Genomic DNA, 26947 nt, shown 5'->3' with positions numbered 1-26947 from the left:
TTCTTACATTTGAAATAGCAGAGCCCTTTTGATGAGGAATGACAAATTGCTAATTTCTGAAGATATGAGTGTTCTGTTAGATAAGCCTTATGCCCCTATCTAAAATCAGTAGCTGCCCTCAGTTACTTTCTTGCATTTAGCAAGATCCTTGTTGTGCTTAGATCCTTATAGGCAGTGGCGTAGGGTTGGTTGCCAGCACGTGGGGCAATGCAAGTATTGCGTCACGTAACCTGTGGACCGCTAGCACTCCCCAAATCCCTTAACGGTGTCTAGATAACCTCCCTCCTGCTTCCATACCCACCTCATCTCTGTGACGTGTGTGACACTGATAGTTGCGTAATTTTTAAAATCCACCTCATGGCTAAAGTAATATGTATAGTCTATGCACATTAAATATAAATACCGTTGAAGAACTTGCAGTATTTCGAGAATAATCCAGTTGTGCAGTTTGTGCTTAGTTTAGTGCTAGCTACATAGCTAGTTAATTTGTGATATTCAACAGATGATTCTCTTATAATATGATCCAATTGCCTCTTGTAGAAGATATGATTTACATTGTTAGGATACATAGAAGACATTTTTGTTAATCATAAGGATGGGAATTGTTGTTCTACACCCGATTTGAAATGAACATGTATATTAAGAAGACTATTAGTTGTAAAATATCTAATACATAGCTAACATGATTTGCTTTTTCATTTGATCTCTTAGGATGTACAGGCGTTCTTCCAATATGGCTGATCTCACATACCCATCATCAGTGATAGCATCATTAAAGGTGATGTATAAGTCATATAGAATGATTGAAAAAAGTTTGTTATATTTGAAACTTTGCGTAATCATTCAAGTCAGCCTGAAAGTTTAGTATTTCTATGTTATTAGTAGCTAATAGCGGTATGATTAATGTTTAACAAGTCACAGACAAAGATGTGAAATCTGTGGTAAGTCCAAATGAGTATGTAAGTCAGAGACCATGTGGGGATAAATGTTTAATTTTACAAGATTATACTATAACACAAAACAGAGGTGTAATGATGTAATATCCAATTTACTGTCAATAACAAAGGAATACATTTATCATTGGTTGCTACTATTAAAGAGGGAGGCTAATGGTAGTTGTACTCACTGTTGTTCGAGGGATATCCAATGTTGAGTACTAGTGGGATGACCCCAGTCCAACATTCTGGTGAATTGTGTTGCCAAGTAATATTTAAATGGGTCAGGTAAACTAAGTCCTCCATTAGTCTTGGGTCTGGTCAGTGTGCTGAATGACAGTCAAGGTCTATTACCAAACCATATGTAATCTGTGAGCAGTTTCCGTAGGGATTAAAAGAAGGAGGGATTGATACCCACAGGCAGAGTCTTAAACATGTATAACAAGTGGGGGAGAATATTCATCTTAATTATATTTATCCGGCCTTTCCAGAAAAAGTGAGGTTTATTCAATTTAGCTAGGTACTTAGCCAGAGTTTGAAGGAGTGGAGAGTAGTTTAAGACGAAAATATATTTTACCTCAAGTGATATTTTAACATCTAGGTATTTTATGTGTGATGTGGCCAACCTAAAGGGAAATTGATTTTTAAGTGATTGTAGAATGTGTTGCGGTGTTGTTATCGGGAGAATTTCACTTTTTTCATAATTGACTTTAAAATTGGTGATACTAGAATATAATGACAATTCCGACATCAGAGCTGTGAGGGAGGTTGTAGGCTTGGTAACAGTGAATAATAAGTCATCTGCGGATGCTAAAACTTTGTGTTGGGATGATTGACCCTGTATGCCAGATATGTTAGTGTTTGAGCGGATCACCTTCAAGAAAGGCTCGAGGGATAAGTTGAACAGTAGTAGAGATAAAGGGCAACCTTGTTTCGTTCTGTTTAAGATAGGCAGGGGGTCAGATTTTGTTCCATTTATCTGAACTCTGGCTTACGGGTGTGTGAATGGTGCGCACTTATGCCAGCTAACAATCTCCAAAATCCATCTCTCTCATGACACAAAAGAGTAGGGACCAGTCCATCCTGTCGAAAGCCTTCTCAGCGTCGATGCTCAATAATAAAAGTGGGTGTTTTTTTGGGTAACTGACTTGTGAATTATGTTAATTATTTTAATAGTGTTATCTTTAGCCTCTCTGTTTGAGGTAAAGCCAGCCTGATCAGGGTGGACTATCCCCTTAAGATGAGGTTTAAGTCGATTGCCAACATGCAAGAGAATATCTTGACATCATTATTTATTAACGATATGGGTCTGTAGTTGCTACATAGTGTCAGGCTTAAGGATTAGAGGGATAGTGGCTTGTAAGGCCAAAGGGCTAAATGTAGCATCATTCATGATGGAGTTGAAGGCTTGTAGTATATGGATACCTAGTTGTGGAAGAAAAAGTTTAAAATATTTATTAGAGTAGCCGTCAGAGCCTGGGCTCTTGCCATTAGGTGTGGCTTTGATCGCCTATAATAGTTCATCATGTGTGAATGGGGCATTGAGAGAATCCTGAGCCGTGCAAGGTATCTTATTAATTGTATTTTTTGTATGTATTGTAGTCTATCAGAGTCAGATATTGTAGGTGGTGGAAGTCCATACAGAGATGCATAATAATGGTGGAAAGTGTGTGTAATATTTTTAGTGAGTTGTTGTGTCTTACCCTGGTGGTTTTTAATTTTGGAGATATACGATTTAATGAGCCTCTGCTGCAATGCACGTGATAGCAGTTTGACGTTTTTATTTCCCTGAGCGTAAAATTAGTGTTGTGTTAATAATAATGCTCCTTTGGCTTTGTGGTTTAGGAGGAGTGATAGTTCCTCTCTCTTAAGTTTACGAGTGAGTAGTGTATCTGGATGCTTGTCAATTTTATGTTGTGTCTCCAAGTCCTGAATAGCTGTGAGTAGCGCATGTATTTTTAGATCTCTTTCTTTTTTCATTCTGGTGCCCAATTTTACGAGTTTTCCACGCAGGATGCATTTGTGTGCCTCTTAGGTGGTCAACGGAGAAGTGTCTGATGTCGGGTTGTCATGGAAGTATTTTAATATTGTTTCCTGTATTTCTCTTTTCAATTGCTGACTATCTAGCAGAGAATTATTTATTTTTCAATTCCAAGTCCTGTTAGCCACAGTGGGGAATGTTATCTATACATGGACCAGGGCATGGTCAGTTCATGTTATTGGACCTATGTGGGATTTTTGAATAAGATGCAAGTTTCTATGATGAGTGAAGATTGTGTCTATTCGGGATTATGTGTCCTTCGCATAGAAGTAAAATGTGTAGTCATTAGACATCGGATTCACTAGCCTCCAGCAGTTTATTAATTGATGTGAGTGGAAAGTTTGCATACATATTTTCGTTTGTAAATACCTAGGGTTTGGTTGATGTCTAGAGGTGTCAAGATGGATATTAAAATCCCCACCGCATACCAGAATACCCGTAGCAAATTAGTTCAGTTTAGAAAACGTACATTTAAGGAAGGATCCCTGTCTATTGTTGGGGCTATAAATGTTTGCAAATGTGTAGTCTTGTGCTCCTATGGAGCCCTTAATGAACAAGAATCATCCATGAGGGTCAGTCATTTGGTCAACCAGGACAAATGAAACATGATTTGCGAACAGTATTGCTACTCCTTGCGCTTTACCTCCAGCAGAGTCACTAAAGTACCCTAGTGGTCCCGGAGAGATGGCGCAGAGCCCTGTCGAAAATAGGTCTCCTGCAAGAAGGCCACAGCCACTCCCATTCTCTTCAAGTCTGTGAGTGATGAATTCCGGCAGGAATCAAGACTTAGGAGATTCGTGTCAAACCTTGGGGTGTAGGGGCCTAGGTCTTGATCCCCAGTGGTTAATTGAACATGACACAGCTCCTGGGGGATAAGTGAGCGATACTTAAACATAAGTGACTTTTACTAAGTGGTGTGAGCGTGCATCCATGAGCGGGCGAGCTTTGAGAGGACAATCAGTGTCCTATGAGAGCAACACAGCTATTTACAAGGGTTTGAGAAAGCAATTGTCCTGTTGGGGGTTAGGGTCGTATGAGGTCTGGTGCTTGCAGCATGCAGATTACACTGTGGAATATACTAACAATGAAAAAAGAGGGTTTTTTTTGTTGTTTGTTTTTTTTTTAAGAAACAGTACTTGATAAATGATAAATCACTCTAACTTTGTGAATTCCATTTGTGTAAGATTAGTAGAGCATTACCATAATGGCAAAGGGGTCATGCTAAGAGCAGTGGGTTTGGGTTATGGCTTCCAGCCAATTATTTTTGTGAGACGTATAATCATTTCTCAATTATTTAATTACCGGTATATGGGCACATCGGGTAGAAACCAGGGTATGCATAACATTACTTATATCAGGGTGTATACATTACAGCTCCCAGTCTGAGATGATAAGTAGGCAAGACTGTAGCTGTTTAGCAGAGCCGTGTCCAGGTTAAGTCCAGTCTACTTGTCTGGAAGTCTGCCTGTCTTGTGGGCCTGGGTGAAGTCTTGCATTTCCAGGGTCCTGCCATGTCCCTGCGGCGCTGTGGCTGTGGAGGCCTTGGTAGGTGTCCCACTTCTTTGTACAGGTCTTGAACTTGTACATCCTGCAATCCAAGTGCCTGGATGAAGGTGGGTACATCCTCCGCAGTGTAGACAGTAGTGGTAGTACCATTGCTAGTGGCCGTTATGTTGAATGGAAATCCCCATCTGTATCTGATCTGTATCTCACACAGTTGGTTAGTGATTGGGGCCAGGGCTCTCCGGCCTTGTATAGTAATCCAGGATAAATCCTGAAATAGTTGGATTGGGTGTTCCATGTAGCGTATTGCAGGCACCATTCTAGCTTGTTTCATAATGGCTTCTTTTTGCATGAAATCATGCAGGCAACAAATAATATCTCGAGGCGCGTCTTCCGGCCTACCCTTTGGCCTAAGGGCTCTATGCGCCCTGTCAAATTTGATCAGTGTACCTTTTGGACAGTCCAATATAGAATTAAAGAGTCCAGTTAGAATCTGTATTAGATTTTCAGGTCTCGCATTTGGTTCCAGGAGACCTAGGTTTTGAATATAATTCCATCTCCCCCTGTTATCCAGGTCTTCCATGTACTTGTGTAACGAGGTGATCTTTTTAACTTGTGCAGTGGTAGTGTTGATGCGAGTGTTCTGTGTATCCACAGCTGATTCCAATTGGGGAACTCGCGTGTCCAGGGAGTTGAGGCCTGCTCTAAGTTCGGAGATTTGGGCCTGAATGGATATATCGAAATCGGTGAGCATATGTGCGATATCATCCCTTGAGGGTAGTTTGTGCAGTATTTCCCTTTTGTCTGCATCAGGGATTGCCGATGCCTCTGATATGGAATAACTGGCTTGTGAGGCCATCGGGGACGGTGCTCGCGACGCAATGCTGGATCTTGAGGCCTCCGGATCTCTGTCGGCTTTTTCTGGAAAATGCTTCGTTCAGGGTTGAAATCTCAAACCCGTTGTGTTCTTTGGGTCTTTAGGTGTTGCTGAGTCTCTTTTTTTGTTGCCCATTTTGTGGGATTGCTGTGATTTTAGATGGATTATGCTCGCCAATGTTTAGAGCTAAGGGCTCACACGTCTGCTCTCATTGCCTGGCGGACATGCCCCCTGTGTGTACATTAGTTTAACAGTACCGAACTCAAGGGAACCAGTGGGTTCGACAAATTAAGGAGAGTTACATAGGGGTCCGAAGTGATAAGTCATGGCTTGGCATTTATATGCTATATTTTATATTTGCCTACTGAAGCCTGCTTAAACATTTTTCTTTAATACTATTTCTTCAGCCATAAAAAAAAATATTATATCCGTTATATGTAACTGCAATAATATTCAAAGGGATCCTATAGTCAGGGGTGTATTTGCCGCGAGGCAAACAAGGCATTTGCCTTGGGCGGCATTTTCCAGGGGGCGGCAAAAAAAGCCGCCCCCAAACGCCCAGGGCAAATGCCTTGTTAGCCTTGCGGCTAACAGACACCCTGGGCTGGTGGCTGCTGGGCGGGCGGGCGGGCGGCTGGCGAGGGAGCACTTCCTCTGAGCTGTCTGCTCAGCTCCCTCGCGCGCCGCAGAGTGAGGCTGGGAGCCGGAATATGACGTCATATTCCGGCTCCGCCTCCCAGCCTCACTCTGCGGCGCGCGAGGGAGCTGAGCAGATAGCTCAGAGGAAGTGCTCCCTCGCCAGCAACCAGCCCAGCAGCCCGACCGGCAGCCCCACTAGACCCCAGGGAGAGGGAGAACCCCCCCCAGCATTCCCAAAGGTAAGGAGGCTGGGGGGGTAAATTAAAAAAAAAAAAAACGAGTTAATGTGAGTGAGTGTGTCTGTTAGTGTGTGTGTGTGTGTGTGTCTGTTAGTGTGTGAGTGTGTCTGTTAGTGTGTGTGTGTGTGTGTGTGTGTCTGACTGTGTGTGAGTGTGTCTGTTAGTGTGTGTGAGTGTGTCTGTTAGTGTGTGTGAGTGTGTCTGTTAGTGTGTGTCTGTTAGTGAGTGTGAGTGTGTCTGTTTGTCTGTTAGAGTGTGTGTGTGAGAGTGTGTCTGTTAGAGTGTGTGTGTGTCTGACTGTGTGTGTCTGTTAGTGTGTGTATGTCAGTGTGTGTGAGTGTGTCTGTTAGTGAGTGTGTGAGTGTGTCTGTTAGCAGCTAACAGACACACTCACACACTCACTAACAGACACACTCACTAACAGACACACTCACACTCACTAACAGACACACTCATACACTCACACACACACACTGACAGATACGCATCCATTAGCTAACAGTTAGCTAATGGATGCGTATCTGTCAGTGTGTGTGTATTTAGAAGGCGGGGGAAGGGTTGGGTGGGGGTGGCGGGGGGGGTGGGGGTGAGGGGGGCGCCTGAGTTTTGTCCTGCCTAGGGCAGCACAAAACCAGGATACACCCCTGCCTATAGTGCAAAGAAAACAAACCAGTATTCCTGGCACTATAGATCCCTACAGTGCCCCCCTCCCCTCGTGACCCACCTCCTGCGGGGCCGAAGAGGTTAAAACCCCCTTCAGCAACTTACCTGAATCCAGCGCCGATGTCCTTCGGCGCTGGGTCAGGCTCTGCCCCCCCGCCGACGTCAGCCTCCTCCCCTGCCACGCTTGCATTAGAATTTCCCCATAGGAAAGCATAATTCAATGCCTTCCTATGGGGAAAATCTGACGCTGGAGGTCCGTAAGGATGTCCAGCGTCATATAACAGACCAAAAGTCTGTTTGGATTCCAGAAGCGCCCTCAGTGGCACTAAGTGCAATAGGGAGACTGCACCAAGACCACTTAAATTAGCTGAAGTGGTCTGGGTGCCTACAATGTCTCTTTAAAAAATGGTGTCACAACAATTGTATCCCTGAAGCAGCAATCAGATGACTATTGCTGCCACTAGCTGTGAGATCAACAATCGGACATTTAAATGGTGGACGTACAGTATAAAACCACCACAAAGAGCATAAACAACAGTTACAGAGTATGTCCACTGGCAGGATTAGAAAGTCTTAGAGGGACACTGTAAGCACTATAATCATTTTATCTCTTTTACTTGGTTATAGTGCTTGGGGTCCCCAGACACTAAACCCCCCAATCAATGGTTAACCATTCTCAAGCAGTTTGACACTAAATGAAGGTCCACGCTTCTCATAGCCCCGCACCAAGAGAGGTGTGCCTAAGACTGAGATTACACACTTCCTTCTAGGCATACCGATTTATACCTGAATAGGCACTGTGATAGGCTAAAAGTGGTCAGGTTACACTCTCAGCAAATCACAGCCACCCATTGATGGTCAGGCTAATGCCTCCTCATTAGCCTGGGCAGCACAGGGGGTGCTGGTGAGCTTCTAGGAACTCTCATATACCATTAACACATTAAAAATGGTTTAATACTAAAAGAAAGGATGGTGCCAGGGGACCCCAGACACTCTAGCCATTTTAATAAGATAAGGCAACTATAGTGCCTACAGTGTCCCTTTAATTATTCAAGGAAACCATTATTTGTTGGGAATTCAAGCTAATTTCAAAGTGAATGTGTATTAACACTCGCATATGTTAGCTGCAATGTGTATGTAATGTTACACTTTTTTACCCTTGGTGGTTTAAAAAAATTAATACTATTTGGTTTATTTTGTAAGTAATCAATTTATGCTCCTACCATCTAACCTGATGTGTTTCTTTTTTTTTGTTCCAAAAATAATAATTTGAAATATAACCAAAAAGGTTGGGCTGGGAAAAAAGCCTTTCTTCTAACTACTACTCCATCGTCCCCTTTTCTCAATGAACTGGTCTATCTTCATTAGCCCTCTACTTTTCATTATTATTATTATTATTATTATTATGATATTTATAGAGCGCCATCAAATTCCGCAGCGCTTTACAAGCTTTTCATCAAGCTTCACAAGCTTTTCATCAAGCTTTTTATCAAGCTTCTTCCCTGTCAAACCTTTTTCTTCACCAGGCACCATCCTTCTCCTTCATCAGCTCCCTTCCACTCCATAAGATCATCTATTCCTCTATCAGTTTCCATCCCCCTCTTCCTGTCAATCATCCACAGGAACATTACTCCACCAGTCCACCTACATCAGTCTTCATACTTCTTCACCAGCTTTTCAGCTTACTCATCACCCTTCTCCATAACGCATTCATAAGTTACTCTCCTCCCTCGTCCTCATGGCCCATAAATGTCTCTCTTTCATCAGCCCTTCTAATAGCTAATCTCTTCTATTAGCTTGTTCCTCCGTCATTTGTTGAATTGCTCCCTGAGCTCCTCTCTTGCATTAGACCCAATTGTCTACAATTCCCATATTGCTACATAATTTTATCTCCCCCATTTTCCCCTCCTCCAAAAATATTATTTTTAATAAGCTCCTTTATTGAATTTCCCAGTACACTCATCTTCTCTAATAATACTTACTGTATATCCATAATTTCCTCTATAGATTCCCTTACAGCCATCACCTCCTTTTCTGTCAGTCTACCAATTAGCCATTTTCTATATCATCCTTCCTCCAGTCCCCACATTTACCCATAAACTCCTCTCCTCTATCAGCTCCTACATCATAATGTTCTTTAATCTGTCAACCAATTCTGTTTATGAAATACCTCGTATCCTGATCTCCTCCATTAGATGTTATTCATAGCAATAAATCCTCCTTTTTCTTAATAGGACGACCATTTTCCAATGACTCCCCTCTTAGTTATAATGCTTTACCTTTTCTCCATATGTTTGCAGCTCCTTTCCACTCTTGCCTGCAGCAGTCAGGATCAGACCTCTCCACCATCCTGAGGTCCTTGGGACAGTCCAATATCAGTGACTAATCTGTGACAGTCCAAAATTCAACTAAAATTCAACTAAGCCAGTCCTTCATAGCTGCAAATCTGGATTGCTTAGGTTCAGCTGATTAATATCAATGTTGTCTATATTATCTATGGGGCATGCACTGGCATAGCTTAGGTTGAGATCTCTCTTCTCTCTGGAGAGAGAGCTGAACTATTGCACATGATTCTTCCATTTGTTTCACAAAGCCCGACTCACTGCAGAGTGAACTGGACTTTATGTAAACTGTGAATTTACTTTTAAATTTCACTTGAGTGAATCCCAGATAATGTGCTGGACACGGGTTCATTGGATAAGGAACGACTCGTAGACCATAATTATGGTCTCATGAAGAAGGAGGCATTTACCTGTAGTTGGAGACACCTTCCCAAAAATATGCTTTAGGAAAATTTGATGGTAAATATCTTTTTCTTTTCTTTTTTTTTTTCTATTAAGCATTAAAAGCAAGTGGGTCATTTTGCACCCTTTATTGAATTGGTTATAACATACATGCAGAGTATCTCAGATTTTTCGTCAACCCTTATTCAAGCAGTTTGACAAAAAACAAAAACAAATCCTTAAGGTATTCCAAGCACTCAAAGCCCACACCATGCATTCATTGCAATAGCACAAGAAAATGTAATACACTGCTCAAAAAAATAAAAGGAACACTTAAAAAAACACAATGTAACTCCAAGTCAATCACACTTCTGTGAAATCAAACTGTCCACTTAGGAAGCAACACTGAGTGACAATCAATTTCACATGCTGTTGTGCAAATGGGATAGACAACAGGTGGAAATTATAGGCAATTAGCAAGACACCCCCAATAAAGGAGTGGTTCTGCAGGTGGTGACCACAGACCACTTCTCAGTTCCTATGCTTCCTGGTTGATGTTTTGGTCACTTCTGAATGCTGGCGGTGCTTTCACTCTAGTGGTAGCATGAGACGGAGTCTACAACCCACACAAGTGGCTCAGGTAGTGCAGCTCATCCAGGATGGCACATCAATGCGGGCTGTGGCAAGAAGGTTTGCTGTGTCTGTCAGCGTAGTGTCCAGAGCATGGAGGCACCACCAGGAGACAGGCCAGTACATTAGGAGATGGGGAGGAGGCCGTAGGAGGGCAACAACCCAGCAGCAGGACCGCTACCTCCAACTTTGTGCAAGGAGGAACAGGAGGAGCACTGCCCGAGCCCTGCAAAATGACCTCCAGCAGCCCACAAATGTGCATGTGTCTGCTCAAACGGTCAGAAACAGACTCCATAAGGGTGGTATGAGGGCCCGACGTCCACAGGTGGGGGTTGTGCTTACAGCCCAACACCATGCAGGGCATTTGGCATTTGCCAGAGAACACCAAGATTGGCAAATTCGCCACTGGCGCCCTGTGCTCTTCACAGATGAAAGCAGGTTCACACTGAGCACATGTGACAGACGTGACAGAGTCTGGAGACGCCGTGGAGAACGTTCTGCTGCCTGCAACATCCTCCAGCATGACCAGTTTGGCAGTGGGTCAGTAATGGTGTGGGGTGGCATTTCTTTGGGGGGGCGCACAGCCCTCCATGTGCTCACCAGAGGTAGCCTGACTGCCATTAGGTACTGAGATGAGATCCTCAGATCCCTTGTGAGACCATATACTGGTGCGGTTGGCCCTGGGTTCCTCCTAATGCAAGACAATGCTAGATCTCATGTGGCTGAAGTGTGTCAGCAGTTTCTGCAAGATGAAGGCATTGATGCTATGGACTGGCCTGCCCGTTCCCCAGACCTGAATCCAATTGAGCACATCTGGCACATCATGTCTCACACTTTAGTCCAGGTCTGGGAGGAGATCCCTCAGGAGACCATCCGCCACCTCATCAGGAGCATGCACAGGCATTGTAGGGATGTCATACAGGCACGTGGAGGCCACACACACAATACTGAGCCTAATTTTATCTTGTTTTAAGGACATTACATCAAAGTTAGATCAGCCTGTAGTGTGTTTTTCCACTTTAATTTTGAGTGTAACTCCAAATCCAGACCTCCATGGGTTGAAAAAATTGATTTCCATTTTAAAAAATTTCTGTGATTTTGTTGTCAGCACATTCAACTATGTAATGAACAAAGTATTTCAGAAGAAAATTTAATTCATTCAGATCTAGGATGTGTTATTTTTGTGTTCCCTTTATTTGTTTGAGCAGTGTATATTTGTTCTCTATAAAATTACTTCAGTGGAGCGGTACACATAATGACATTGAGTAAGTGGCTGAAAACACTGAGGTTTAGGGAAAGTCATGCTCATGCAATTGGCCGAGGGACGTGGAAAGTTTGTATGCATTGAAACGCACTGAAACACTAGATAAATCTAGAGCTGCAAAAACGTCCTAAAACTCAGCACACTTAGCCACTCACTGACCTCTTTCCTTTGAAAATGTGACCTAACTTTTTATGAAGTTAAATTATGAGAAATAAGTCATGATAATAAATGGACACAGTCTGTAAAATTTAGAGAGGGAATTTAGAGAAGGAATGGAATTTCATTCCATTTTACCCAAAGAATCATAATTAGTGATGTAGCGAAACATAAAATTTTCCGTTCGCGAATGGCGAACGCAAACTTCCGCAAATGTTCGCGAACGGGTGAACCCGGCGAACCGCCATAGACTTCAATAGGCAGGCGAATTTTAAAACCCACAGGGACTCTTTCTGGCCACAATAGTGATGGAAAAGTTGTTTCAAGGGGATTAACACCTGGACTGTGGCATGCCGGAGGGGGATCCATGGCAAAACTCCCATGGAAAATTACATAGTTGATGCAGAAACACAATCACACAAAAATAAATTCAGCGCGGAAGCAAAGTGATAATAGTCCAAAAGCAGCTGGAACACCAATACGGAGTCTCTCTTTTCCGATCAGAAAATTGGATAAAAACAAGGGGGTAGGTGCAGCGCTTCAGTAATCCTTGACAACGTATATGTGAAGAGAACCAGAGAAGAAATAATAGTGTAGTATTTAAAACTGTAGTGGTGATAGATAAAATAAAAGATGTGCACTCACACTTTCCTGGAGCTTCAATACAGCTCCAGTGTATGCGCCTGGGCGGAATAATTCCCGCCTATGGATCAAGTGCAGAGGCAATTCTTCAAGTTGTAGATGTGGTAGGGGGTATCCTCATAAAAAACAAACAAATAAAAATCGTATATGGTGAAGTATGTAGAGCTATGAAGCAAGGGTAGGTAAAAACTATAAAATGTGCACTCACGTGTAATGGAGCCGTAAAACCTGGCTCCTCTAGTTGATGCAGAGTCTGGTTTTAATCCATAAAGGGCATAAATCACCTAACATTCCTAAATTGTTTGGAATAACGTGCTTTAAAACATCAGGTATGATGTTGTATCGATCAGGTATTGTAAGGGTTATGCCCGCTTCCCAGTGACAGACCAAACTCCCCGTTTAACGCACCGCAAACAACCGCAAACAGTCCATTTGCACAACTGCAAACTCCCCATTTGCACAAGGTTGGATACCAAGCTAGCCATGTCCCGTTCCTTGTCCTCACTGATGTCATTGAAGGTCTCTTCCTCCACCCAGCCACGTACAACACCAAGGGTCCCCGAAAGGTGACAACAAGCCCCCTGTATTTTTTTTTAATGTACACTACTGTTACACCAGATATGAGTTGCACTGGTGTGACACTGTGCCATGGCAGGCCCTGAAACGCACACGTGTGAAGGAAATTGACTGCTATTATTTCACAGTCAAATTTCTAGTTTTTTTTTAAATGTACACTACTGTTACACCAGATATGAGTTGCACTGGTGTGACACTGTGCCCTGGCAGGCCCTGAAACGCACACGTGTGAAGGAAACTGACTGCTATTTTATTACAGTCAAAAAAGTTTTTGTTTTTTTTAAATTCAAGCTATTGTGCCCCCAAAACGTTCGTGTGTGGGGGTGCTGGAATGACGTGGGCCAATGGGAGCCTGAATCAACTTTTGGCTCCCACTGCCCCTTTAAGAGCGAGCTCGTGACTCGAGCCGTGCTCCTAGTGCCAGGCGGGCCACGTGACCGATCACTGCGGTCAGTGCACGCGGCTAAGTCAGAAGAGGAGATCAAGCCGCATGCGGCTCGTGTGGAGGCAGGAGTGATCCAGCCACGCGCAGTTCAAGCTTAGGAGCCAGGTCGGTCCCAGGATAAGGTAAATACAGCCACAACCACTTATCCCAATCACACGCCTTTCCTAACGTCCTATCTCATTAAAAGCATATTACCGCGTATTTAATAAAACAGATAGACCCCCTACTTCATCCAGGTTACCGATCGTTGGTTCAATATTCTGAGCCCTCTCTGATTTACTGTACACGACTATTCTATATTCCCACAAATTTTATATAGCATTTTATGTTTGTTTGAGACCACCTTAAAAATATTGTATATCGCTAAAAATCATGATCACTATATACTTTCTCTACAAACCTCTAAAACTAACAAACTACTCATCCATCCGCTATACCACTTTATCCCACCTAGAACTAGTGCCCAGTTAAAATACTTGACTCTTACTTACCCACACTCAGTCATGCCACACACATTTCACCACTACTCTCACTGAATCCCTCAGACTACGGCTAAATTCATCTTCTACATCAGAACACTACTCCTAAGATTGGGTTGTATCCATGTCTCGGGTCTTTCATTTAGAATAGGGGCAGCTTCGGTCTCCTTCAACACTGACACTCCAGTGCATATTATTAAAAGATTGGGCAGATGGAAATCCTCAGTCTACAACCGATATATTCCTCATCCCGAGAAAGAAATGAGGAAAGCTTTTAAAAGTTTGGCTTTGTAAATTTGATGCAATAAGTGTGTTTTTCTTTAATACCTTTTCACCCTCTTTGCATGAACCCGATTTACATATATTACTAATGAACATATATATCATATTATTCACTCACTCACTCACTCTCTGATAAATGACTATGGGGGATAATGTATAATAAACACAGGTTACTGGCTATGGGGGGGATAATGTATAATAAACACAGGTTACTGGCTATGGGAGGATAATGTATAATAAGCACAGGTTACTGGCAATGGGGGGATAATGTATAATAAACACAGGTTACTGGCTATGGGGGGGATAATGTATAATAAACACAGGTTACTGGTTATGGGAGGAAAATGTATAATAAACACAGGTTACTGGCTATGGTGGGGAAAATGTATAATAAGCACAGGTTACTGGCTATGGGAGGATAATGTATAATAAACACAGGTTACTGGCTATGGGAGGGATAATGTATAATAAACACAGGTTACTGGCTATGGGAATGATAATGTATAATAAACACAGGTTACTGGCTATGGGAGGGATAATGTATAATAAACACAGGTTACTAGCTATGTGGGGGGGATAATGTATAATAAACACAGGTTACTGGCTATGGGGGGATAATGTATAATAAACACAGGTTACTGGCTATGGGGGGATAATGTAAAATAAACACAGGTTACTGGCTATGGGGGGATAATGTATAATAAACACAGGTTACTGGCTATGGGGGAGATAATGTATAATAAACACAGGTTACTGGTTATGGGAGGAAAATGTATAATAAACACAGGTTACTGGCTATGGTGGGGAAAATGTATAATAAGCACAGGTTACTGGCTATGGGAGGATAATGTATTATAAACACAGGTTACTGGCTATGGGAGGGATAATGTATAATAAACACAGGTTACTGGCTATGGGAATGATAATGTATAATAAACACAGGTTACTGGCTATGGGAGGGATAATGTATAATAAACACAGGTTACTAGCTATGTGGGGGGATAATGTATAATAAACACAGGTTACTGGCTATGGGGGGATAATGTATAATAAACACAGGTTACTGGCTATGGGGGGATAATGTAAAATAAACACAGGTTACTGGCTATGGGGGGATAATGTATAATAAACACAGGTTACTGGCTATGGGGGAGATAATGTATAATAAGCACAGGTTACTGGCTATGGGGGGGATAATGTATAATAAACACAGGTTACTGGCTATGGGAGGATAATGTATAATAAACACAGGTTACTGGCTATGGGAGGATAATGTATAATAAACACAGGTTACTGGCTATGGGAGGATAATGTATAATAAACACAGGTTACTGGCTATGGGGAGGATAATGTATAATAAACACAGGTTACTGGCTATGGGAGGATAATGTATAATAAACACAGATTACTGGCTATGGGGGACAATGTATAATAAACACAGGTTACTGGCTATGGGGGATAATGTATAATAAACACAGGTTACTGGCTATGGGGGGATAATGTATAATAAACACAGGTTACTGGCTATGGAGGATAATGTATAATAAACACAAACAAAAAATAATAAAGTAATAAATAATAAAGAAAAGAAAAAAGAATGCAGCTTCAGAATTAATCTAAATTGTATGCTGTCTAGGAGGTGGGAGGGTCTGGGAGGGAGGGTCTGCTGCTGATTGGCTGGAATGTGTCTGTTGACTGTGAGGTACAGGGTCAAAGTTTACTCAATGATGATGAGAAGGGGGCGGACCGAACATCGCATATGTTCGCCGTCCGTGGCGAACGCGAACACACTATGTTCGCCAGGAACTATTCGCCAGCGAACCGTTCGGGACATCACTAATCATAATTCATTAAATTCAACTCCTAATGACAGGCTAATTTTATAACTGAAATTGCACTTTCTACTACAGCATTAGAACTGAATGGGCACAACAGCCATATAGGGAACTCAGATACATTATTATACTCTTAGAGGGTGCAAAAACTGGGGATCCCTCCTGTCTGTCTCCCCCAACTCTTTTAAATTGTCCTACTTTTACATAGCTGTTAGTACATTTTTGTAGGGTACTAAGTTCTTCTTCTGACCATTTTATTTTTCTTCCCTTATTATTGGTATTTGGGTTAATTCACAAAGGACACATTATATATGCATGCTGTTGTATTTATCTTTTCTAACTTGGTGACATTAATTCATGATAATATTTATTTTAAATGAATGAATTAATGAATGAAAAAATGGTTCAATCCCCAGCTTTACCAATTAAATCCAATGCATGAGGCCAATCGTAACATGCTTTATTGCTTAGCCTTTCAGCGGCATCTCCAGACATCATTAAAGGAGGAAACCCATACTATGGAACTAATCACAGCTGATACAAAATGTTTTTTTTTATTATTTCATATAATTAGAACTTATGACAGCAATAGATTTTAAGTAGTTTGTTGTAACAATAACAGGGGAACATTGCCCCACCTGCCCCGATGGACCAGCCCTCGCTAGACCTGACGAGAAGAGATGCTGACAGCACCTTCACTCCATCCTGTAGCACTTGCATATAGCAGAATGTACGTACAAATGTTATACGTGCATGCCAATAATTGTACTCTATAACGTTCTCAGTAATAAGAGGAACATTTCCTATATTTCTAGGTGATGCATTAGCTATTTTATTGGTATTTACAGGTGGGAATTTATGGATGATGGGGTGAAACTTAGTTTTTAAGTTGTGTGTCAAATTAAAAAAAAATTCTCACCTAGATCTCCAAAATAGCTATAAGAGAGAAACACATAGATACACTGTTAGGTTCAAAGGTTTGCATTGGAAATATAAGGTTAGTCTCTAATATTATATGACCTGAATGTAGAAGTAATTATTTTAATCTTGGTTCCTTTAAAAAAAAAAAAAAATAGTTAATACTAACCAATATTTACCAGATATGCTTTATTGATGAACTTGTGACACTTACAGGTGAGGTTGTCATGAATAATCATGTGGCATGCTTGCAGCTTTCTGACTTCTTCTGTCTAGGGATGTTCAAAGGTGCACATTTTGGAGAATGCCATTATGATTACACCGTAATGGGTCATATTGTAGGGACTCACCAGTGTTATGGTACTTTTTCAGTAAACCAAAATGTTTAAGTGTCTATCTGTTCCTGTCCAAATTAAAGAGAATTGAATTGCGTATATACGCTGAAGTAATTCAGTCTGACACACGGAGTTCAGGTTAAAATAACTTCGAGGAAATTTATTGGCAAGTGCAGAATCAGCGGGCGCGCAGGCCCTTTTAAGAGACATTTTCGTCATCATTGATTATCAAGATATCAGTGAATAAACATCATTAATTGGATTAATTGTTAAGTGTCTGGGTTAGTGTCCACCTATCAATATAATTAATTGGATCAAAAGCTAAGTGGTTAGTTCCGTGTCCACCCACCAAGAGGTGGTACTTTTTCGGACACGGGTGGGGGACAAGGGGTCTTGAGCGTCATTTTACTCGGTCGGTGATGTCAAATCTCGTGGTTAGGTGCAAGGTCTCTTATGAATAGAACATTTCATTACTACTGTGTTCTCATGGCCTTTAAATTATATTATGTTGCGAGTTAGGGGAAATTCAACAGTTCCTGGGTTAGTCATATCCTTATGGAGAATACAGTCCTTGTCTATTGTATTAGATGTGCTGAGAAATACTGTCATGTAATGTAGTTTTCATATGAAGAAGTCAGGTTATGAGGACAAAATGGAGGATTTGTCACAGTATCAGGTTAATACAGAGTTAGAGCAGCAATTCAATATAAATACAATAAAGATTTTTAATAATTCTACATCAGTCCCCCCTATGAAATGTTAGATTCTAAGAGATAAAAACTTTATTTGTTAATACCAGAAGACGTGTTAGCCCAAAGGCACAGAAACCCCGTGGCCGCTAGCTAGGTGTTAATGCAAAGTGCAAGTCTGTCCCTAGATCTGACCCTAATAGGCTAACCATCCGTCAGTATGGCTCTCGAACGCTTCACACCCAAGGGTATCCCATGGCAGCTAACCCACCACTTCTCCACATGGGGCCTTTACCATTCACCGACAGATGCTGTCCCTAAGGTGGTCCCTTCCTAGAACTCTCGCACTTTATCATCAAAAGGGATGGATTGCAGCGGCAAACAGGGTGAGTTGAGATCCTGGAAATCTTGGTCATCAACATCAAGTAGTGTGAAAGTGGGTGCCGCTTGGTCAATAGTCTTCGTGAGAGCTTTCCTCAGGCAGGGGAAGACACAACAAAAGAGAAGAGCAAAGATAAAAAGAGAAATTAGTATTGCCATACCAATATGCATTAAAGCCTTTTTCCAACCCGTCATCCAACCAAACCATCTGTCCCAGGGATCTTTTATCCCGGAATTCCTTTTTAATTCTTCTGAGAGGTCATTTAATTTTGCTATGGCTAATGTAACTTTACCATTAGGACCTGTGTTTTCTGGGATGTAGGTACAACATGTCATGGTGTCGGGCAAAATTTTACATACCCCTCCTTTTTCGGCTAGGATCATATCCAGGGCTATTCTATTTTGGAAGGCCATTTGGGATGTTGCCTGCAATTGTTCGGCTAATCCCTGGAGGGCATCTCTGGTGTAATTAACGAAACGCTGTTGATTGTAATAAATGTAGTTTATCCAATTTAAGTTCTTGTTTGCAGTAACTATGGTAAAAATTGATTCAAATCCTGCAGCAACTTCATCTCTTGCTTTAAATTCATTGGGTACCCCCCTAGGCACCCCAATGGCATCAATGTAAATGTGAGGGTCAAAGCTTCCTTTTACTGGGGCTTCACGCTTGGCCTTAGTGTGGCTGGACTCATGGGTGTTGGTGTGTGTGTCAGAAATAATGTGTATAGGCATAATGGCCTTGGCCAATGTACACTCCCCCCACCACTCTGTGTCCATTCTGGATCTTAACTGTAAATCCCCACACAACCAGTAAATATCTCCCAGTGACCTAGTGTGCTGCTGCAGCAAACGTACAGGAACAGTTCTATATGTAGTACAATAACCTGCGGGAAAGTTACCCACAAATTTACCAATCCCATCATGTTTGACATAGCAAGTGTAATTACCTTTATATACGGTAACACCATGAGGAGGTCTTACATTTTTGGCTATAAGAGGATACTCCGCTGTCCATGCTTGACATTGAGACCTGTTGAAATTATATTGGTAGGCAAAAAGACTTAAAATGCAATTTTCTTCATTTACTGGCAGGGTTAAAGGTACAGTGCCCAGATGAGGCCGGGCACCACCACACACATAGCATGCGGTTCGGTTATGTTTGTTGGCATTATATTTCATCCATTCTAACCATAGGTTAACATCATTAAAACCTGTTTCAGCGGCCATAGTATCTTCAAAGGTGGGGTTAGCAATGGCCATCATGTCCTTAAAGGACTGGATGTGTGGTTTTAATGGGTTTGTGACCATATGAGTAGCTCCTCGCCACTCAGGGGAATTACACATATCTTTAAGGTAGAAATGCCCTAATTTAGTATAGGAACCCTTTTTCCAGTACATTCCCAATACATACTGGTCTGCATCTGTTGGGCTTGGATGCTCAACATTAAGAATTAATTTCATTGGTGTGCCTCCTCCAGGCTTTCTCAGAGTCATTCTTTGAAGGAGGGACCTACCATGATCATCTACTTTAGATAAGGCACTTTTTGGCTTGTAGCCCCAGGAAGGCCCGGCATTCCATCCCGCCGCCCCCCAATGGCCACAATTATGCCCCCATTGTTTGTCAACTACACAAACATATGGATCTTTTACATGAGGGATATCTCTATAGATATTCTGGATTTGTGTTGTAGTGAATGGGCATTCTACGATGTCACAATAATCAAAGGTATAGGTAGCCACACGGGTACATGATGAATTATACCAGAAGGTGTACCCACTAGCATCTTTAGTGATGGCTACTTGCTGGGCCTTAATTAAACTAATTAAGGAGACAATGTACCAGAGGTACATGGTTGTGCGGTATCTGCTTCCTCTGGGGCAGGAGACTTCTTGCAGTGGGAAGCGTGGATCCAATGTGGCCTGCCGGCCAATTTGACGGAAGTTGCGGTGATCAGGAGAACTTGGAATGGCCCGTCAAATCTTGGTTCCAGGGTGCTTTTCCGCACGAACTTCTTAACCAGAACCCAATCTCCGGGAAGCAGGTTATGGGTACCTGTATCCAATTCGGGATCTGGAATTGAAGAGAAAACTTGGGCATGTATTTTGTTCAAGGCACTTGCAAGTTCAGTTACATAGTCTACTAAAACATCTGATTGAAGCTGTAACTGCTGTGGATAATAACAACCTAGTCTGGGTGCTGTCCCAAATAGAATCTCATATGGGGACAGTGAATGCTTCCCTCTAGGTGTGTGCCTAACACTGAACAAAGCTATTGACAGACTTTCTGGCCAGGGCATTTTTGTTTCTTGTGACATTTTTAACATTCTGGCTTTTAGAGTGCCATTCATGCGCTCTACTTTACCACTACTTTGTGGGTGGTAAGGGGTGTGGAAGGCTAGAGTCACTCCCAGAGCAGTCCAAATTTCTTTAGTCACTGTTGCTGTAAAGGCTGGGCCTTGATCACTTTCAATGACTTCTGGAAGTCCAAATCTACATACAATGTCTGTAAGTAGGCGTCTTGCGGTTGTTTTTGCAGTGATATTGGCTACAGGGTAGGCTTCTGGCCAGCCTGAGAACATATCCACCATTACTAGTGCATATTCATGAGACCCACTCTTGGGCATTTGGATATGATCAATTTGAATTCTCTGGAATGGGTACATGGGTTTTGCTAGGTGCTTTGCAGGCACCTTGATTGGTCTTCCTGGATTACATTTTGCACAAATGACACAGGCCCTGCAGAAGCTGTTGATCAGGGTTGTGATTCCAGGTGCTTCATAATATTTTTGAATGAGGGCGGCCATTAGGTCTTTTGACAGATGTGCAGGCCCATGGGCCCATTGGACAACTGCTGGGTATAAGTTTCTTGGAAGGCAAAATTTAGAATTGTTGTAGTAAATTCCGTCCTTTTGGACAGCTCCTTTCTTCTTCCATTTCTGGATTTCTTCAGGGGTAATTATAGCTTGTTGTTCTCGTAGAATTCTTAGGTCAGTAGGAAGAGTTTGTAAGGTGAAGATAGGAACTTCTTCTTCTTGACCGGACACTTCTTCATCCACTTCCTGCAAATCTCTGGCTGCTTGCTTAGCAGCCTGATCGGCCAAATGGTTGCCCTTTGCTTCATCTGAATCCAATTTCCCATGTGCCTTTACTTTCAAAACGGCCACTTCTTCAGGGAGTAGGAGGGCATCCATTAGTTCCTTGATTGCAGAGCTGTGTTTAACTGGTGTACCGGCAGTGGTAAGAAATCCTCTTGTCTTCCAAATGAGGCCGAAGTCATGTGCCACACCCAGAGCATATCTTGAATCTGTATAGATGTTGGCACGCTTTCCCCTGGAAATCTTGCATGCTGAAGTCAGGGCTTGCAATTCAGCTTCTTGCGCAGACATTGCTGGCGGTAGAGGTGATGACTTGAGAACTTCCCCTGTTGTGGTTACGGCATATCCTGTATGGTATTTTCCTTCTTCATCAGCATACCTTGAACCGTCCACAAACAGAGTAAAATCCGGATCCGGTAATGGATTCTCATGCACAGTTGGTAAGTGTACTGTTTCCATTTTCATCTGTTCGAAACAGTCATGAGGAGCTTCTGGGTCATAGTCATTTGTTATAACTAGGTCTTTAAATTCTTTTTCCAGGAAATGTCGTGGCCATGCTTCAAGAAGGTCAGTTGCTGGGTATTTGGCAATGCCATTTTCCTGTAGCTGTTCTTCATCCATGGTGGCCCATAACTTTGCCATGGGCCCAAGATCATTCCATGATCTTGTCTTTAACTTGGTAACAGGAATATGTGGAATAGCAGTATCCCAATGATGGTATAGGTAATTGAGTTCTGGGGGCAGTTGGATCAGGACCATGCTGTTGCCTTCCGAGTCACAATAGAAATCTTGGGCAGTGAGCTTTACTTCAAACCAGTGGTAGAGCTCATCTTCATAGCAAGGTTCAGGAGTAATGTCTGGCTTGTACCACATGGTACAGAAGGCGTAATCTGGACCTTCACAGAGAGGTGTCTTGTCCTCGTGAAAAGTTAAATGTGGATGCATTTTCTTGATACATCCACAGAGAAGGTAAATGTAGGTTTCATCTGTGACAAACCCATAGTAGATACCCCCCTCAGGGAGTGGAAGAAGAGTGGATGGGTTAAGAACTTGACACCTTTGTATAGAAATGTTGTCAGGCAGAAGAAGATGACATTGCAGACGTAGGTGTCTAGCGGGAGACACGTGCTTGAGCTGGACTTGGTTGATAATGGCAGAGATGTCATGAGGGGCCAAAACAACCAACGGGTGGCCAAGGACCAGGTCTGAAGTTCTTTCAATAAGTTCTCTTGCAGCAAAAACAGCCCTAAGGCAGGAAGGGGTCCCTCTAGCCACAATGTCCAGTTGGCATGAAAAGTATCCAATAGGCCTCTGGCGGCCTCTTAAGTCATTAGTTTGGGTAAGAACTCCTGTAGCATGGCCTTGTCTTTCAGAGACAAATAATTTGAAAGGTTTGGTATAGTCTGGTAGGCCCAAGGCAGGAGCAGAAGCAATAGCACGTTTAAGAGATTTGAAATTGTCCAGAGCTTCGTTGGTCAGGCCGAATGGATCTGACTTGAGTGCATCGTAGAGAGGTTGCATAAGCAGAGAGGCCTCTGGAATCCATGCTCTGCAGTAGGAAATGAGGCCTAAGAAGGCATGAAGAGATTTTGAAGTCCTTGGGGGTTGAATGTCCAGAATTGTTCTGACTCGGTCCCGAGTGAGATGTCTGGTACCTTGAGATAGGCAATGTCCAAGGAAAATCACAGAGGGTTGACAGAATTGCAGCTTGAGAAGCGAAGCTTTACATCCTTGTTCTGCCAAATAGCAAAGCAGACTGATTGAACATTTTTCAGTAGTGGGTATATCATCTCCACAGAGCAACAAATCATCCACATACTGGAGTAAAACAACTTCTGGGTGTTCAGCTTGCCATGGGTCAAGAATAGTACACATGGCTTTGGCAAATTGACTTGGAGAATTTTGTGCCCCTTGGGGCATGACAGTCCATGTATATTGTTGCATTTCATGGGTGAAAGCGAACAGGTATTGACAGGATGGATCTAGTGGGACACTGAAAAAGGCATTAGCTAGATCAATGACTGTGAAATACTTTGCAGAAGGTGGGACGCCAGAGAGCAGGGTATGGGGGTTTGGTACAAGAGGGGTGTCCAGGACAGTGGCTTCATTGACTGCACGGAGATCCTGGACCATCCTGTACTTTACTGGCTCACCTTTTAAAGTCTTCTTCTTCACAGGAAATAATGGAGTATTACATTCTGATTTACACTCCACTAAAGCACCCTTTTCCAGGAGCGCTTTGATGTGAATAGAAATGGCTGCAGCCTGTGCTGGTTTTAGAGGATATTGTGGTTTCCTTGGTAACTTAGCTCCTGGGATAAGCTTAACCACCACAGGTGGGACATTTAGATGACCTATATCCTCTGGGCCTGAGGACCATAACTTAGCAGGCACCTGAGTTTTTAACTCATCTGGGAAATTGGACCTAGGCTCTGCTGCTTGCTCATTGGGTATATCTAATTGCAGCATCAAAGGTAAGGAGCACAGGGCTGAAGTGTCAGAAACAGATAGAGGTGTAGACATTTCTACCTGTCCATCTGGAGTGAAGGTTATAGACGCCTGCAGGCGTGAAAGGACATCAGCACCTAACAGGTTAATTGGGCATGTGGAGGAAACTACAAAACGAGCAAGTAAGCTTGTGCCAACCCGCAGAGGGGTTGTTAGAGGACTGTGTCTCGGTTGGCCATCCACTCCAACACAGGAGACATCAATACTTGACAAGAAAGATGGGTCTGGCAGGTCTTGTTCTCTGAGAACACTTCGGGCTGCGCCTGTGTCAATAAGAAATGTGGTAGGTTGGCCTTCAATGGGTAAAGTCACTGTGGCAAGTGGCCCCCCCCCCTTATCCCCTGTAAACACTGCCATGACAGGGGTTAATGACACAGGTTTGCCAATTTCCTAATCATCATCTGGTTCCTCAACAATTGGAACCGTTTTCGTGGTCTTAGGGGCCGGGGCAGGCTTGGGAAACTTTTTGGGCTCCCCTGTAGGAAACTTTTTGGGCTCCCCCGGTTCCCTTTTGGGTTCTGGACAGTCACTTCTGTAGTGTCCCTTAGCCCCACAATTAAAACATGTTACGTCCTCTAACTTGACACCCTTGGTGCCAGGGGCGATGGGGGTGGCACGGGCCACCATGAGAGGAGCTGAATTGGGTCTTCTGGGGGTTTGGGCAGATTCCAAACCTCTAGCAACTAGGAGTAACGTATCTAGGGGAACAACCTTGTATTCAGGGCGTGCAGCAATGATTCCCTTGCGTATGGAATCTTTAACACCTTGGACAAACGCACCTGACAGCATTTGTGAATGAATTTTGTCAGTGAGATCAAATCCCAAATCTGTAAACATTTGATATAATCTTGCATGAAACCTTTCCACTGATTCTCCTTTGTCTTGCACAACATCAGTAAGGCCAGCAGCTTGATCTGCAAGTTTATCCTTAGCCCAATCTCTCAATTGATTGCAAAAGGTTACTCCGGAGGGATAATCAACATCACTTGTAAGCAGATCTGTACTGAGGTGGCGGGCCATGCTGGGCCAATATGCATCCCCTGCTTTAATAGCACAAATGCTCAGTAGGTCACGCCAGGCGGCGGAATAAGTCTTTTGTATCTGAACTATCCCTCGGTAAAAAGGCATAGGCTGTTTCTCTGGGTCAGGGAGAGATTTCATTAAAGCACTAGCTTGTGTGGGGTTAAAAGCGACATATTTAGGAGGGGCCTGTTCTCCCCGACCCTGATGGCCGAAGGGATCTTCAATAGAACGGTGGGCTCTCGCAGCCTCCAGTGAACCCTGGGACAGCCTGTCATCCTCTTCCTCATCTAGCTCTATTATCTGGGACCTTCTGCGTGAGGGGATCACCTGAGGAGACAGGGCCGGGGGATAGGAGGGAGCTCCGGAGGCGGGAGTTGCCATTGGGTCATAACCTTGGGACCGGTAATCACCGGGAAGCACCGGCATCAGGGGTGCTGAATGGCTGGGGGCCGCCATATTGGAGGTGGGGAAGGAAGTTGCATTGGGGTTAAGGGAAGACGTGGCGGCCATGTTGGATGTGGGCACATCCGGGGCAGACTGAACTGGACTGGGCATGACCGGAACCTGGGGAGTGGCTTGGGGAAAGGGGTATGGCCAGTGAGGATAGGGGTATGGGAAGGGGTATGGCCAGGCCATTTGGGTGGGAGTTGGGGCGGAACCTGGAGTGGGCAGTGAGGTTGGGGAGGGATTAGCAGAGGGGGTGGGAAACTGGGCTGTGGTCGGGGCGGGCGAGGGAGAGGGTGGGGAAGAGTCAGTAAAGGTGCCTGAAGGAGGAGGAGCCGGAGTGGGATCAGCAAGATTGACAGTGGCAGGAGAGGAGGGGTTAGTGAACTGGGCAGATGCAGATGGGAGGGTAGGATTATCTACGGAGACAAAGTGTGAGGAAGGAATGGCAGATGAGATGTTAGCATTGGACTCAGAAGGTGGCTTGGGGATGGATGAGGATGATGGGAATGTTAGGGAGGGAGAAGGGGAAAAGTAGGATCCATCAGAATTTAGGACCGGGCAAACGGGAGAGGTGACGGGATGGGGATTGGGAGGATTAATCAGCTGGCAATCTCCCATTACTGACTGGATCTTTGGGATAGACATCCCCCGGGCGCCATTTTGGGGCGCTGGCTGAGGAAGAGCCCCAACAACACAATTATTATGGTACACAAACATTTTCACACCCTTGTGAATTATTTCTTCTTCAACCCAACCTTCTTGCTGAATAGCCTTTGCTACTCTGTACCATGCTTCAGCTGTTTTCAATAAATTATAATTTGCAAGCTTGCCTTTCTTTTCCATCAACAATCTACGCCAACTTTCTGGTTGTAATCTACCACATGTCGGCACAGCTATTTTACAAACTTTTGCAATCTTTTCAACACCTTTAACCATCTCCTCACCCTCTCTGTCATCAACTAAATCACATGCTAACCAGCCCTTACTGGGCTTACTTAAATCCTGCCCCATGATCCCTTCTCCCCTACACCAGCGTCCCAGATATAGGGAAAGATAAGGAAAATTGAACCGGAACGTCTACAATGCTCGACTGCCACCTGAGAATCGTGGGTCTTTCTCAAGTGCGTCTTCCCAAAACGTAGACTAGTCACTGAATCCGCCTACCCGGGGTGGTAGACACGGATTGGAGCGAGGTGAGAAGTGTGTGACCAATCACTTCTCTATTAAGAGGAATGGGAGTGGATAGTATAATAGTACAGGAAGTGTAGAAAAGGTAAAGAGTAAGGGAAGAAAAATCCTTAGAGACAGATACAGGAGTTTAAATGATTCCACATTAAACAAACAAGACAACAGTACAGTTGAAATACAGTGCATGCATCACAGTTCAAATGAAATCAACAGTAATCCCTTTCCTTCTACATGTGCTTACTCCAAAGTCACCTTTCTCAACCTCGTAGTGTCCCCGCTCGGAGAATGACTTCCTCAAGTCTCACTACCAGCGGCCAAAGGATAACAGCTAACACCGGTCCGAAATCCTTTCTAGCCTCCCTCGTTACAGCAGTCCACTTAAAGTGGCCACCTCTATCCTCACTCCCGTAGTGCCCTTATAAAACCCACTCTAT

At 43.3% G+C, this 26947-nt stretch overlaps 1 protein-coding gene across 2 annotated transcripts in view; it reads left to right on the top strand.

The window, feature by feature from the left end:
* Window positions 1–26947, top strand: part of PDE1A (phosphodiesterase 1A) — a 314453-nt gene that overhangs the window by 221424 nt on the left and 66082 nt on the right. For both annotated transcript variants that reach the window (XM_063428688.1, XM_063428689.1), the window contains exon 4: window positions 712–778. In XM_063428688.1, coding sequence (XP_063284758.1) covers window positions 712–778 — 67 coding nt within the window. The remainder of the gene's footprint in view (window positions 1–711; window positions 779–26947) is intronic.

This window comes from Pelobates fuscus, chromosome 8, assembly GCF_036172605.1.
Source record: "Pelobates fuscus isolate aPelFus1 chromosome 8, aPelFus1.pri, whole genome shotgun sequence".
In the NCBI taxonomy this organism is placed as follows: domain Eukaryota; kingdom Metazoa; phylum Chordata; class Amphibia; order Anura; family Pelobatidae; genus Pelobates; species Pelobates fuscus.
This window is presented reverse-complemented; position numbering and strand designations above follow the sequence as displayed.